General features: G+C 37.8%; 1 protein-coding gene across 2 annotated transcripts in view; it reads right to left on the reverse strand.

Annotated features, from left to right (window-relative positions):
- Positions 1 to 320: 320 nt before the first annotated feature.
- The window catches only part of swm (Zinc finger protein swm), a 503,429-nt gene continuing 489,288 nt past the window's right edge, over positions 321 to 14,461 (reverse strand). For both annotated transcript variants that reach the window (XM_067135328.2, XM_067135327.2), the window contains one exon: positions 321 to 508. In XM_067135328.2, coding sequence (XP_066991429.2) covers positions 419 to 508 — 90 coding nt within the window. In that variant the 3' untranslated portion in view covers positions 321 to 418. The remainder of the gene's footprint in view (positions 509 to 14,461) is intronic.

A 14,461-nucleotide genomic window follows, 5' to 3' on the forward strand; every position in this document is an offset into this window, starting at 1 on the left:
TTTTGTTTACTGAACACTTAAATCCATAGTAGATGTCCAAATGTTGCCGTTTTGATTATTTAATGAATATGCTAACAAACGTTACTGGTACCAACAGAATATCTAAGGTTTCTGTTCACTCTGATATTAGTTCCAAGGTTTTCTTTCAGCATTCATAGCAAAATAGAAACCAGGTTACCATATGAGACATTGGTGTCTGGACAGATGAAATGAATGACGAAGGAATTATAAAAGTAAGGATGCTCTCAGTGTGGTACAGTATTCCTAATACCACAAACAAAACAAGAAATCAAGATACATTTATATGTATATATCCATGTTTAAAAACTTAACAACATTTTCTATCCATACAAGTTTTGTGCTAACTTTGTTACAGCACTTGTATATTCGTTCAAGTGCTGTAATATTAATGTTACTGCTATCGTCTCCAGCTTCGATCTTCACCATCTTCTTCCTCTTCCTCATCATCTTGCAAGAGGACATCTTCACTCAACTCAGGAACTCCAAGCTAGAATGATAACAGCACAACTTACTCACTTTTCAAAGAAGCCAACTGATGTGGGCACAGAGGAAAAATATACAGGTAGGCCAGAGAAATGCAAGGATGATCAAATAAACTATACCAGTTCTCTGATATACTGATTTAACAAAACAAAGCAAAACACACACAAAAAACAAAAACAACAAAAAAAAAACATTAGAGTGCACAGTGATATTGAAAGGGATCTGCACATCTATCAGGATCAAGGTAACTGATTGCTGATGGTGATTAGTTCGTCTAGAATATATACCATACAAGAATCTAGATGTCACTACGTTCCCTGTTGCTGCTATAAAAGCCAGCCTAAATGTTGTCCCTCAGGAGTTCTTTTATGTGCTGGTAAACCTCTACACAAGGTTGGTGTATTTAAGCACCTTCAAATACCACCGGACTGAGCTGAGATTGAACTTGCTAACTTATGCTCAGAAGCCCGGTGCTATACCATCTGAATTACTCAGTCTGGCACATTCAGATTTCACTGGGTAAAAGTAACCCATCCACTCACTAACCAGCTCAGGCAAACTGTCAAACTACGTACCTGCTTCTTTACAAAGATCAAATATGAAATTTGAGAACAGAGGACCAGAAATTCTAAAGCACTTATGCCCTATTTTTCCTATATAATGCAGGTATTTAATATTTTTGTTCATCGCACCCCATGCTTCTAAAACATAAATTTACTAAAGCTTAAATTTCTTTCATACTTGTGATGCTTTCTTACTAGAATGAATAAGTAAATTCATCTATTAAAAAAATTAGTTCTTTAATCAACCAGCATTATAATTATGCTATACAGAGTAATGATGAAATGTTTAACAAGACAGAAAAAAAAAATGAAAACCTAAAATAACACTTAGGCCGCGTGCACACCGAGCGCGCTTCGCATAGTGTGTCGCGTGTTGCTCAACGCTAAGCGTCACGCTAAGCATAACCAGTGCTCTGTTCGTAATCCAGGTGTTCACACCGTCCGCGCTCTGCTGCACTGAACGCCTATCTTACAGCTAAGCGAAGCGCCAGACAACGCGCAGTGCTGGTTAATTGCTTAGCGTTACCTAGCTGGTTCTGAATCTATGGAAGAAGAAATTATTCATGCAGTGTTTCAAAGAGAAGAAATATGGAACCCAAGACACAAAAACTATAAAAATGTAACTGTTTTGCAAAATAAGTGGACTTAAGTATCTATAACAGTTGTATCGCATTCCTACAGTAAACATATACAGTAATATTACTTCTACTGTCACACTTTACTGGGCTTAACATTGTGACAGGATGAAATTGAGTATGAATTTTAGTACCGGAAGTGTCCGAGGAGAAGTCCGGCTTGCCAGGTGCAGGTCTTTTGAATTGACGCCCGTAGATGACCTGCATTATGATGAGGATGAAATGATTATAAATACACACATACACCCAGCCCCCGTGCCAATGCAATTTACTAATTATGATTACAATTCCCGACTCTGCCGGGAATCGAACCCGGGACCCTGTGACCAAAGGCCATTGCAGTAACCATTTAGCCATGTAGCCGGACACTTTGTGACAAAGTCATAGAATCTCCCAGACTATGTCATATCGGTTTATAATTTTGCCAATGGAGGGTGGTAACATGAAGAATATCACTCTGCAGGCTAGTAGTGGGCTTGGAAGTAAATATTTCTGTTTATTAATTATATTTGTCACACATTTACTCCACTTTTGTTACGATGATTAATTGTGTATGCTAATTGTAACAATATTGCAAAATACTACAGTATTTATAATTATTATATAAAGAGCGTGATTTAGTCGGAAATTTAATTTCCACGTCTTTGTTACACGGTGCTCCTAGATAATTCGGAAAATTGAATTTCTCTCAATACTTCTCTGCTACTTGACGCCACATTTCAGTTTCAGGGTTTGGAAGGTCAAAGGTTATTTTTTTTTTGTCATTCTTAAGTAATCATAAAATTTATCGCGATAAAGTCTTGCATCTCTGTGCAAACGATGGAATTCTCTGAAAGTAATTTGTTCTTCATTAAATTCATGAACCCACTTTCGATTCTTTTTCCTAATTTTCAATTTTAGGTAACTGTTATCCATCAGTAAACTGTTTCTAGTGTACTTGGATAACGGCATTAGTTTGTGACCACCCTAAAACGCCTCGCACCAACCTAAGCGGAGAGCATGGCGTAGAGTTTTCGGTGTGAACAGCAAGCACGCCTTGCGCTTTGCATAGCATTTCACGCTACATGCGACACACTATGCGAAGCGCGCTCGGTGTGCACGCGGCCTTAGGGTCGGCCTCATTCAGGCTCCTCAGTAAAAATGGGTGATGATCATGTCCTAATATTTCAGGATAGTTGAGCATTGTAATACTTTCTAGTACTTGGGAGTTATTGGTTGTCCACCCAATGGAGTTGTTATTCCACATTGTACTAGGAATGCCTAAGGCCTGGAACATAGTTTTTTAATTAGCAAAGTGTTTGCAACTGGACGGCTTGAACACTTGAGTGCAACACGCAAGGTAACGGGACGGCACTGAGCTGCAAGCGAAGAGTGAGATAACTACGTCACCGGCTGGAAGCATGCGGGATGACGCAATCATCACGTGAACCTGACCTAATAGTCTAGAATGTACTCGAAGTTTTTTTATATCTCCTAAACCATTTAAGATACAGAAAAATGAAGTACATCATCGCAAAGCTTGTTATTTAAACATTACCGTGTTAAAATTTCACGTAAATTGGCTCATGGATTATCGAGATATTGAGTTGAGAAGAAATAACATTTTTCCACGAGGTACAAGCAGCCGACCTTGACTTTCGGTATAAAAGGACGGACAGGCAGTTACAAATTGCAACTCAATGATGACGGGTTGTCATACTGTCTTCGCGTACAGGTCTCGGACCTGGTAACTTTGTCACGCGTAATCGTCATACTTGAAAAAATTTCTACAGTGCTTCGGAACTTCTAAAATTCCAGTGTGTCAAGATGAACTCTAACATTTTAATGGTAATACCTTGGAACTTATAATGTTTGTGAGATTTCTGAACTTAGCGTGTTCATAATAGAAAGTGAACAACTTTATCTAACGTTGTATTGAAACTCAAACTTAACTTATTTTGAACAGTGATAGAAAATAACCAAGTGAATATTAAGGTTATTTTATAAGAAATTAGTGAAATATTAACTCTATTTAAAGGAAATAACGCATATTATCTCCTTAATTTTTGTGTAACGAGTGATTAAGAACACTCAAACTACATTTTACGTGTGTGATAAGTGAACTGAATTTGCACTTGATAACAAGATAATCATTAGCCTTCGTGTTTTATTTGAAACCAAATACAGTGAGCTTTTGAAAGACAGCGACATTACTTACGTGTGTAAATAGGATGAATTATTTGATGAACTGTGTCTTGAACTGTGTTCTAAAGGTAGAATTTTCCGAACTGTGTTTATTTTGAACTGTGCTTCGAAGCCATAACTACTTCGAACTGTGCTTTTATTTTTAATTAAAGCCATAATTATTTAAAACTGTATTTCTAGCTAATGTTTATTCTGAACTGTGCTTCTTATTTTGAACTATACACGATAGGATTGTAATTCGAGCTGTGATTCTAAGTACTGTTTGCTAGCGATTGAACAATTTTCACTTAATCAAATTGTGCTATTCCGACACTCATAATTTAACAGTCAATTGAACTTTTTCGTGTCAACACAATTTTCAACACAATTTACTAAGTGACATCAGAAATCTTGACCGAGGGTTTACCCCTCATATAAACCTGACATCCGATACGACGTGGAACTGACGTGGTACAGCATGGGAATTGACGTATTACAGCGTGAGATTAAACGTGGTAGAGCGTGGGAATTAACGTGGTAGAGCGTGGGAATTAACGTGGTACTTCGTGGGAAATGGTACGTGGTGCTATGGTGGACATCACAACATCAACGGAGCTCCAAATGCTGTTCGCTGAACCGCATTCTCCTGTTCCAGCATCAAGACTATTCAGGTGATTTGAGGGGATTTAACAACAAATTTTTTGAACTGTAAAGACAGTGATTACTTCATTTTCAATGAACTTTCATTATCAGTTTGAAGTCATTCACATAATTTCAAAGTGTTGAAGAGTACTAGTCAATTACAAAGTAATATTAGACTTCATGAAAAAGTAACTTTATATTTTCTTTTTTCAAGTGCTATTTCTGAAAAGACTTTAGGAATGTGAAGTGCTAATTCTAGAGAGACTTTAGGAATTTCAAGTGATATTTCCAGAAAGACTTTAGGAATTTCAAGTAATTATTTTAGAAAGATTTTAGGAAATTATGAAGTGATATTTATTTCTCGAATTCTATGAAGTTAATTAAGAAGATTAATTTATTTTCAACTTTCATTTGTTGCAAACGCACACTTGGATTCAAAATATTGCTTAAAACATGCAACAGTAAATCCAACAGAAGAACATAATAGAAATGAGGAAAACGAGGAACTTGAAATATGTAGTTACTTTTGTAGATTTTAAGAAATTGACAGAAATGCACTAATTGATGTTTTAAAGGAATTAGGACTCGATAATAAAACAACTGAAATAATTAAAGCAACATTAACAAACACAACATCCAAAGTAAAATTTAGGGGTGCACTCTCAAAACCTTTTGAAATAAAGTCAGGTGTAAGACAGGGAGATGGTTTGTCACCTCTGCTTTTCAACTGCGCATTAGAGAAGATAGTTTGAGAATGAAGGAAGGCCATCAATACTAAAGGTGTTCAACTAGGAAGAAATCCAAATAAAATCACTGTAGATTGTCTAGCTTTAGCAGAAGACATGGCGTTAATTAACTAACTCACTGGATAATACTGAAGAACAAATCAGAGAATTAAAAAAAACAAGCAGCTAAAATAGGACTACAAATATCACTTGAAAAATCAAAGTTCATGACAAACATCAGTGATACCCCGCAAAATATGACAATTCATGACAACACAATATGTAAAACATTGCTTTAAATACTTAGGAGAGTGGATAACGAATGACACAAAAGAAAAAACAGCTATAGATACTAGAGTGCACAAAATGGAATGGATGTTTCACATGACAAAAAATTTTATATATAACAGAAAATCCTTATTCTGGAACACAAAATTGAGACACTACCAAACAGTAGTCAGACATGAAAATTTATATGCAGCAGAAACACTTAAACTAACAAGAACTGGAGATCTTGAAAAACTAGAGAAATGTTGAAAGAAGAATTTTGAAAAAAAAAATACCGAGAGCTAAATGAAATAATAATGCAGAATACAGGTAAAGACCAAACAGAGAGCTATATTTGAAAATTGAAAACCTAACTGACATTATGAGGAAAAGCAGACTACGATTTTTTGGACACGTTTACAGAATGGATGACAACAGACTAACCAAGTACAACTTCAACCTTCTGAATAGTTACAAATCTAAACCCACATGGTTCACTGAAATTGAGAAAGACATGAAAAATGCTGGAATTACAACAGGCACAGTCATAAACAGAACACTTTTCAGAGAATCAGTTCAAAAGGCAGCGTTTCAGGAGTGGAAGAAACCAACAACTAGAAGAAAGTGGACTCAAGAAGAGAAGGAACGACACTCTCGAAGGACAAAGGAAATTTGGAAGCAAAGTAAATCGAACACAATGAAAAGTAACCAAAGTTGATTCATCATACCCTCCAAATGGGTTTTTTTGAAAGAATAATAATAATAATAATAATAATAATAATAATAATAATAATAATAATAATAATAATAATAAGAACAAGAAGAAGAATTGACCAAAGGAGGTTGGATAGGATAGATGAAAGTTAGGAGTCTGGCACAAGTTCAGGGCCCTGTGGTCGCCAAACCACATTCGCATGTTAAGAGCCGCTGGGGGAGGCTGAATAACATGTTCACTGATTCATTGGTAAGAATCCCTGTAAAGACATGAAGGTCCATGGAGGAGTGGAAGGTAAAGGCTTCCACCAATCGTAACTTTGGCACTAGGTGGGATAGAGTGGTTAGCTCTACGCCCAGCTTCCTTTGCCCCCAGGAATTAACCTGGTACTCAATTTTGGTGTAGAGTGATGAACTTCAGGGCCACGTGCCACTCCAGAAGTGGAAATATAGTTTCCTAAGTTTTTCAATGAAAATGAAACCACATCCTTCCCAATGAACCAAGCACGCCTTTACAGCCTTGACAAGGCAGCCCCTATAACAGGCTCTGGAATCAAGGCTAATAGTATTGTTGCCATTGATGCTTTCACGGCCCGTACTTATAGACAGACATGATACTATATAGGCATTTGGGCTTATGCCGTGTCAAGAAAATAAGGTGAAATTCTTTACGTTTCGCAGAGAACTGTGCTATGCATCATCAGAAGAGAATCTCGACTGTCTACAAGAAAGGCTTCTTAAAGGCTTCTTGTTTATGATTTGAGAACAGTAGTAAAAAATAAAGAAAGAAATATAGCTATAGTGAGTCACTTATTGGTCAGATAATTAGATGTACTCGCGCAGATCATGAACACTAATACAATACAGTACATGCAAACTGAGTTAGATATATTATCTCTTATTATTAACTGCCTATTTGGTATTTTACAACAATCAATGGTGACAAATATAAGTTCATGAATGAACCTAACGTCACTTGGAGTGATGTAACCTATTGCTACTATGTAAACAATCTATGAATTCATTTTAATCACCATTTAATAATGATTCTTCTATAGCAATATTTTAGAAAGAGTATATATCAATTAAAAAAATCCCTTTCCTCCATTTTACTCATAACTACTTGAACACAATGAAGGAACATTCTCACGAGCCACATGCCACTTTCTGCCTACCTTGCAAACCATATAAATTACAACTATAAGGGGCAGTCAAATGAAAACCGAATACCCGCTATAACACACATTTCGTGCAAAAAGTGGCAACACTGTTGTTACGTATTGATACTGTCATCGCTGTAGTGGGAAAATTGCATAGGTGCATGCAGTTGTTGGGTTATGTCTTTGCTGGTGTGCAGACTGGTCTAGTGTGTTCGTCGAGCTGTAGAAATGGAAGAAAGCAAAGAAGAGCAGAGAAGTGTGGTACCTTTTCTGGCGGCTGAGGGTGTTGGAATATGCAAAACTCGACACATGTCTGGTATGTATGGTGAACACTGCATTTCCAAGATGAGTATGCAGGAGTGGCAAGGAGATTTCGAGAAGGGTGGATATCACTGCAAGACAATGTATGCCCAGGACACGCCCATCGAGCTATTACTGCTGATATGATAGGGTGGACTGATGGCTTTATCTGGGAAAACTGACAAATCACGGAGGAAGAAATTAGTGCTCAGGTCAGCATTAGGCACAGCTCCGTGCATGCTGTTATTAAAGATCATGTGCATTTCCGCAAAATTTGTATGCAGTAGGTTCCACGTCAACTAATGGAGGGACAAAATATTGACAGAATGGCGTCATGTCTGAGTCATCTACAGTGGTACCATGAGGAAGAGTGTGCGTTTCTGTCCTGTATCGTCACAGGGGATGAAACGTGGTGCCACCATTTCAAGCCCGAGAGCAAACGGCAAAGCCAACAATGGAAACATCGCAATTCTCCTCCGCCAAAGAAATCCAAAGCTGTTTAGACAAGTTCCAGTGAAGTCATGATGACCTTCTTCTTTGACTGCAGGGGCCCTCTGCTGTCGACCTCCTTGAGTATGGAACGGAGTCGTCCTGTTGCATGATAATGCTAGCCACCATACTTCCAATCTGGCAAAGGCTGCATTTCAGTGATTTGGTTGGGATATACTTCTACATCCTCCATACAGCTCGGATCTTTCACTCTGTGATTTTTCACATTTTTGGCAGGCCTGAAGAAGGACATTCGTGGAGGTTGGTTTCATTTGGACCACGAAGTGCAAGAGTGGGTGCGGTTGTGGATCCGTCAGTGACCTATCCCTTTCTACAAAACTGGAATTGTCTTGTCTCCCAGTGAGATAAATGTATTAATGCTTTTGGTAATTACTTTTGAATAAAACCATTCCATGGTGACATTGTAACGGGTGTTTCATTTGACTGCACCTTACAGATATATATATTTCCATTGGAATGTTTGAGGATTGCATTTTTTGGACACATAGAACTGTTTGCCAAATTTTAGACTCCTGAAACAGCTTTCTGATTTCTTTTGGAACAGTAAAACAAAAAACATTAGGTTTAAAGAAATACGAATGGATTTGGGTGAATTGAAAATTACTACAGAGCAAATTGAAAATAGAGAAGAGAAGAAGATTCTAAACAACAAATATACAAAACTATCACTTAAAACATCAAAACGTAAGCATTATGTTATATCGCCAGAATAGGCTGCAAGATCGTCTATAATGAAGAAGTTCTGGGAAGAGAAGAAATTATCAAGTGTTAAAAAATGAACTTATTTTTTGATGTACTTATTTTTTAAAGATTTTATTGTATAAGGGTGATTTTGGTGCTCTAATGTGGGAATAAATAAATAAATAAATAAATAAATAAATAAATAAATAAATAAATAAATAAATAAATAAATAAATGGGATGATTGAGTGAATATTAAGTATCAAGACAATGAACCTGTGGTCCATATGGATAACTAAACACTGTATATACTGTAAGTACTGTACATGTCTTGGCCAAAAGGGTACTACTTCCATTCTCAAACCTGGCGACACATGTCAAGTGTAACATAGATATGGGCATAATAACAGGACAAAACATGAATGAATGAATGAATGAATGAATGAATACTAGAAATCTTAACAGAAAGAACAGGGGATCACACAACATAACATTATGGGTAAATAGTAAGGATATACATAATACACCAGCAAGAATCTTATTTAACCGACAATACACTTAAAATATTCCAGTGAACTATCAGTTGCCAATACAAAATTGCTACCTACACATCCCACAAAAATTGACAAAAGTACCTAAGGGAGCCATGTTGGAAGAAGTTTATTCACTCCAGTGCAAGAATTGTTGGGTAGTTGTAGTGCAATTACTCTTGTACTGTTAATATCAGTAGTTAGGGCACATGATACACAATTATTTTTGAGACCATAAACAACTTTTCTTACATATGTGGTCAATTAGAGTCCAAGCAGTAGCGGCGATTTGTGGGGAAACATACATTTTTATTCCATTTTAGCCACCTGACTTTTTTTAAAGATTTGGCAGGCTAAAGAACCTAACAGTTATTTAAAATAACAATCAACACAACCCCTATTGTTTTTCAGCTAATTCCTTCCTTTAAATTTTTAATTATAAAGAAAAATACTTAGCAAAAATATGCATAAAATGTTGTTCGCTGAGGCTAACCGATTCGTACAGTGACGCATTTTTTTTACCAAGGTCATGGACACTGAGGTACGATTCACCTGATTCACCCGCTTGCCGTGCGCATTCATCAGTCTAGTAGTCTCTTTAGTGTCGAGTGTAGTCAATAATGACATTAAATTGTATAATCATGCTGTACTTCTATTTAATTGTAGTACATGAGTAATTATTATTGTTCCTTTGGTGAAAGTTTAATTGTATAGTACTATTATTACCGCACTAAAGTTAGTAGATTCAACCTTTACGTTTCTATGGAAATTCGCTCAGAGATCATTAACCCTCAACTTGTGAGGTGGTATTTCTCAGACGTACGTTGTTATGTGAGGTCTCAGAGACCGCTGATGTATCTTAGTTACACATAGCCACCAGTAATCAAACGACTAACTTATAATGGCTTGTATTGGTTCTTACATTCGATCAAACGACTAACTTATAATTGCTTGTACTGGTTCTTACATTCGATCAAACGACTAAATTATAATAGCTTGTATTGGTTCTTACATTCGATCAAACGACTAACTTAGAATAGCTTGTACTGTTTCTTAGATTTGATCAAAGGACCAACTTATAATTGCTTGTATTGGTTCTTACATTCATGTAATATGGGTTAAAAATGCAAATATTTCATAAAATCAAAGTGCACTCTATTATCCTTACTTTCACCTAACAGAGAATGGCAGAATCTTTTTACTGATCATCTCAGAATAAGGATCCTTTATAAAATATCATTATACTACTAATATTTAGGAACAAATACATGTGACTGACAGAGTGAGACAGTTAAACAATTAACTTATATCACTTTGTCAAAAATCACAGCATGTAAAGCACATATAACATCTTAAGAAAACTTCTTATACTTTTATGTACTGCTCCTTTTCACGAATGCTCACATGACCATATATATATGTTTCTTCTGTAGCATGCTCTAAAATAAGTGTTATCCTCACTATTTGCAGCCTCATTTTCTTTTTATTCCCCTTCCGCACCATCACTGATGCAACTTACTGAAAATTTACTTTCCAAAATATTTTCACTCTTTATAATAAAGAAATCTTCATCAGAATCGGTTTCAATATCCTCAAGCAAAGATTGTACAGTGCTTTCAAATGCACACTCTCCTACTCGAGTTAATCGAGAAGGTCCCCCACCCGCACGCATGAACAATGTGTAACGTAACCGTTGAGGTGCGGTCTGTGATACCGCTCAAAAATTTTGCTACGCAATCAACCGCACGTGTCAACAGCTACAGCAACACTGAGCTGTGTAGCGACTCATGTTCACACGCTAGGAAGGTAGACGAAAGAAAAGACCGGAGCTACAGAGAGAAGGGGATAAAATAAAACTTAAAAAGTTTCTCACGGTCTGTGTGACCGCACCTCAAAAGCTAAGGGTTTTGTAGCTATTTTTCTAAAATTTTGATATTGTTCTCCCCGCTATAGCTCTCAGATCTTTTGTTCTCTATAAATTTTTGTGCCCATCACCTCTACCTCTCAATCGCCACTACTGGGTCCAACGTTAGTCCAGACTAAAATTCCTGAGGCAACAGAATAATGTTGAAAGAGGATTGATATGAGTATTAACCTAACTCATGACAGGAAGATTCCAAAGATCACCAAAATCTGAAAGATAAATCCGGAAAAACTGTGCTTCCAATTTCAAGAATCAGAGTTTCATTAGGCTAGGAAAAATCTAAATGACTTCCTATCAAAAATACACAGGCACATGACTTCCCACTATCCCAGACCCATATGAAACAATTTATTTATTTATTCACAAAGCACAAGATACAGCTACACTGAGCAAATTTCACTTGCACAATCAACAGACTAACAAATGTAAACTTTCCTGATAAAATATAACAAATATAACAAAAGATAACAAGATCAGGTACACAGCCTACTAATAACGACTGTCCAAATCGAAAACTGCGTGAATTTCCATGTTCATAGCCAAGTCGTCGTTGGTCAAAATGGCGGTATAACCCCTTCACAATCAACTTATCCTTAGGAGACTGTTTACACCCCTCCCGAATATACTTTTACTTGAGGCTATATCAAGCTCTTGTCTCCTATTAATATTGTTAAAGAGAGTTGGGAGGTGGATTAGGAAAGATCATTAAAGTATTGAGTGCTAAGTGTGGGGAATGTGGAGAAAGTCTTTTGTTCTGCTGGAGCGGGAAGGAACACGGAGAGAGAAGAATGAGGCAAGATGTTCCGAACGGTGATGCCCATTTATGATCCCATGGAGGAAATTCACATCAGCTACCTGTCGCCTGATGTGCAGCGGTGACACATTTATTGTCCTTAATACCTGCTGCGTATACAGATTTCTGAGCCTGGGGTTTCTGTTCCTAACAATTTGCAGCAAAGAAGGATACTGCTCAGTCTAACTGTTTAATATTGGAGGGGAAGGCTGTTGTCCAAATTGGAGAGCAGTAGTTCAAGAGAGGTTGAATGATCGTGAGGAAGAAGTGACGAAGAGCAATGGGATCAGAAATTTCTGTGTAGTGATAGAGAATGCCTAGTAATTTCATAGCCTTGGTTGTATATGTTTCTACATGGTTCTTAAATTATAATTTTGTATTGAATATTACACCTAAGTCAAGCTGTGGCGTAACTACAGTGATGAGCTTGTCAAGTAGGTAATATGATGTCGGTAGAGGAGATTTGAGTAGTGTTATGGTCATGTGGCTGCATTTTTGTGGATTGGGGATAAGTTTCCAAGTACGGCACCAGTTCGAGAGGGTGTTGAGTGCGGACTGTAGCAGAGCTGCATCTGCTGGATTCCTGATCTCCCCAAATATCATGCAGCCATCAGCAAAAAGTAGGGTATTTACTGTTTCGTTCAGTTCGGACAGCAGATCGTCCATAAACAAGGAAAACAGCAAGGGGCCAAGAGCACTGCCTTGTGGGACACCGGAAGTGACTGGTAACCACGAGGATGAAGTGCCTGATATGACCAATCTCTGCCAACGGTTATGTACGAAGCCAGCAAGAAGGGTCAGAAGACCACCATGTATATTATATCATTTGGAGAGTCTATGGAGGAGCAGAGTATGGTCTACATAATCGAAAGCTTTTGAAATGTCTATGTAGCAGATATCCAGCTGTGTTTTAGCTGCAATAGCATGTGATGCAAAGCTATGCAGAGTGGCCAGGTTTGTTAGACAAGAGCCACCTGGTAGAAAACCATGCTGATTGGTTGAGAAGTAGGACAAGGTGAATGCGAGGGGACGCTGGTGTATAATTTTTTCAAAGATAAAGGATAGTGTGGGGAGAATAGAAATGATGGAACTATTATTATTATTATTATTATTATTATTTTTTTTTTGCTAGCTGCTTTACGTCGCACCGACTCAGATAGGTCTTATGGCGACGATGGAACAGGAAATGGCTAGGAGTGGGAAGGAATCGGCTGTGGCCTTAATTAAGGTACAGCCCCAGCATTTGCTTGGTGTGAAAATGGGAGACCACGGAAAACCATTTTCAGGGCTGCCGATAGTGGGGTTCGAACCTACTATCTCCCGAATACTGGACACTGGCCTCAATTAAGCGACTGCAGCTATCGAGCTCGGTGATGAAACGATAAATTTGTTGCCTGATCTGAGAAGTGGAACAATATTTGCCTGTTTCCAGGTAATAGGAAAATAAACATCTGTTAAATAGTTTAGAGAGAGTGACGCAAAGGGCGCTGCAGTATTTTTTAGGAAAAGAGGACCTATAGTGTCGGGACCGGTAGCTTTGTTGGTACGAAGAGTTTGAAGGTTATGAACTGCACTGGTGTGGTAGTTATTCTTGATAGGGTTCTGTTTGAAACCGTACGTATGGGAGGGAGTAGTTGCTTTTGTAAGGGAGGTGATAAGTTGGAGAAAAAATATCTGTTGGACAGTTCATTGCCATCTGCTGTTGCATCGTTGTGGTTCATATGACAGGAATCCGTTCCATTCTTCTCATTGTGTTTATGAGACTCCAGTAGCACTTGGGACTGCTGTGGACATTTTCAATGACAGTGTCTGTGTGTGTTTTGTAGTCTCTTCTGATAATAAACGTTGCGTGGCGCCAAATTTTAAGGAAGGTATTGTGAGTGTGTTGTGGGTTAGGGAAGTATTTCCACAGGCACCAGTGTTGATATTTGCTGGTAGTATCCCGTTGTGCAGGTACAAAGTCTTTAATTGCAGCTTGCAGCCAGTCGTACAGCAGGTCAAGAGCCGATCTGATATCAGCTATTTCGAGAAGGCTCCAGGGAAGGCATTCCAGGGCACAACACATTGCAGGCAGTTGGCACGGCGCCGCCAGATGTAGGTAGGGCGGGAAGATGTCCTGCTGTGAGACTTTGAGGAGGGGTTGGGTAGTAGGAATGTAGCATCGAGAGACTGGTGGTCGCAGAGGAAAAGGTTTCTGCCTGGGGTTATTGTTTTTTTAAGTTCTAATGAGGAGAGCATGAGTTCCAGGATGTTGGGTCCACGGGTTGGGTACATATTAAACTGTTTCAGTCCGAGCCATTAATAAAAATGTCTATAAAATATGAAATTTAATGGGACAATTATGAACAGTG

This window comes from Anabrus simplex, chromosome 1 (assembly GCF_040414725.1).
Source record: "Anabrus simplex isolate iqAnaSimp1 chromosome 1, ASM4041472v1, whole genome shotgun sequence".
Taxonomy (NCBI): Eukaryota; Metazoa; Arthropoda; class Insecta; order Orthoptera; family Tettigoniidae; genus Anabrus; species Anabrus simplex.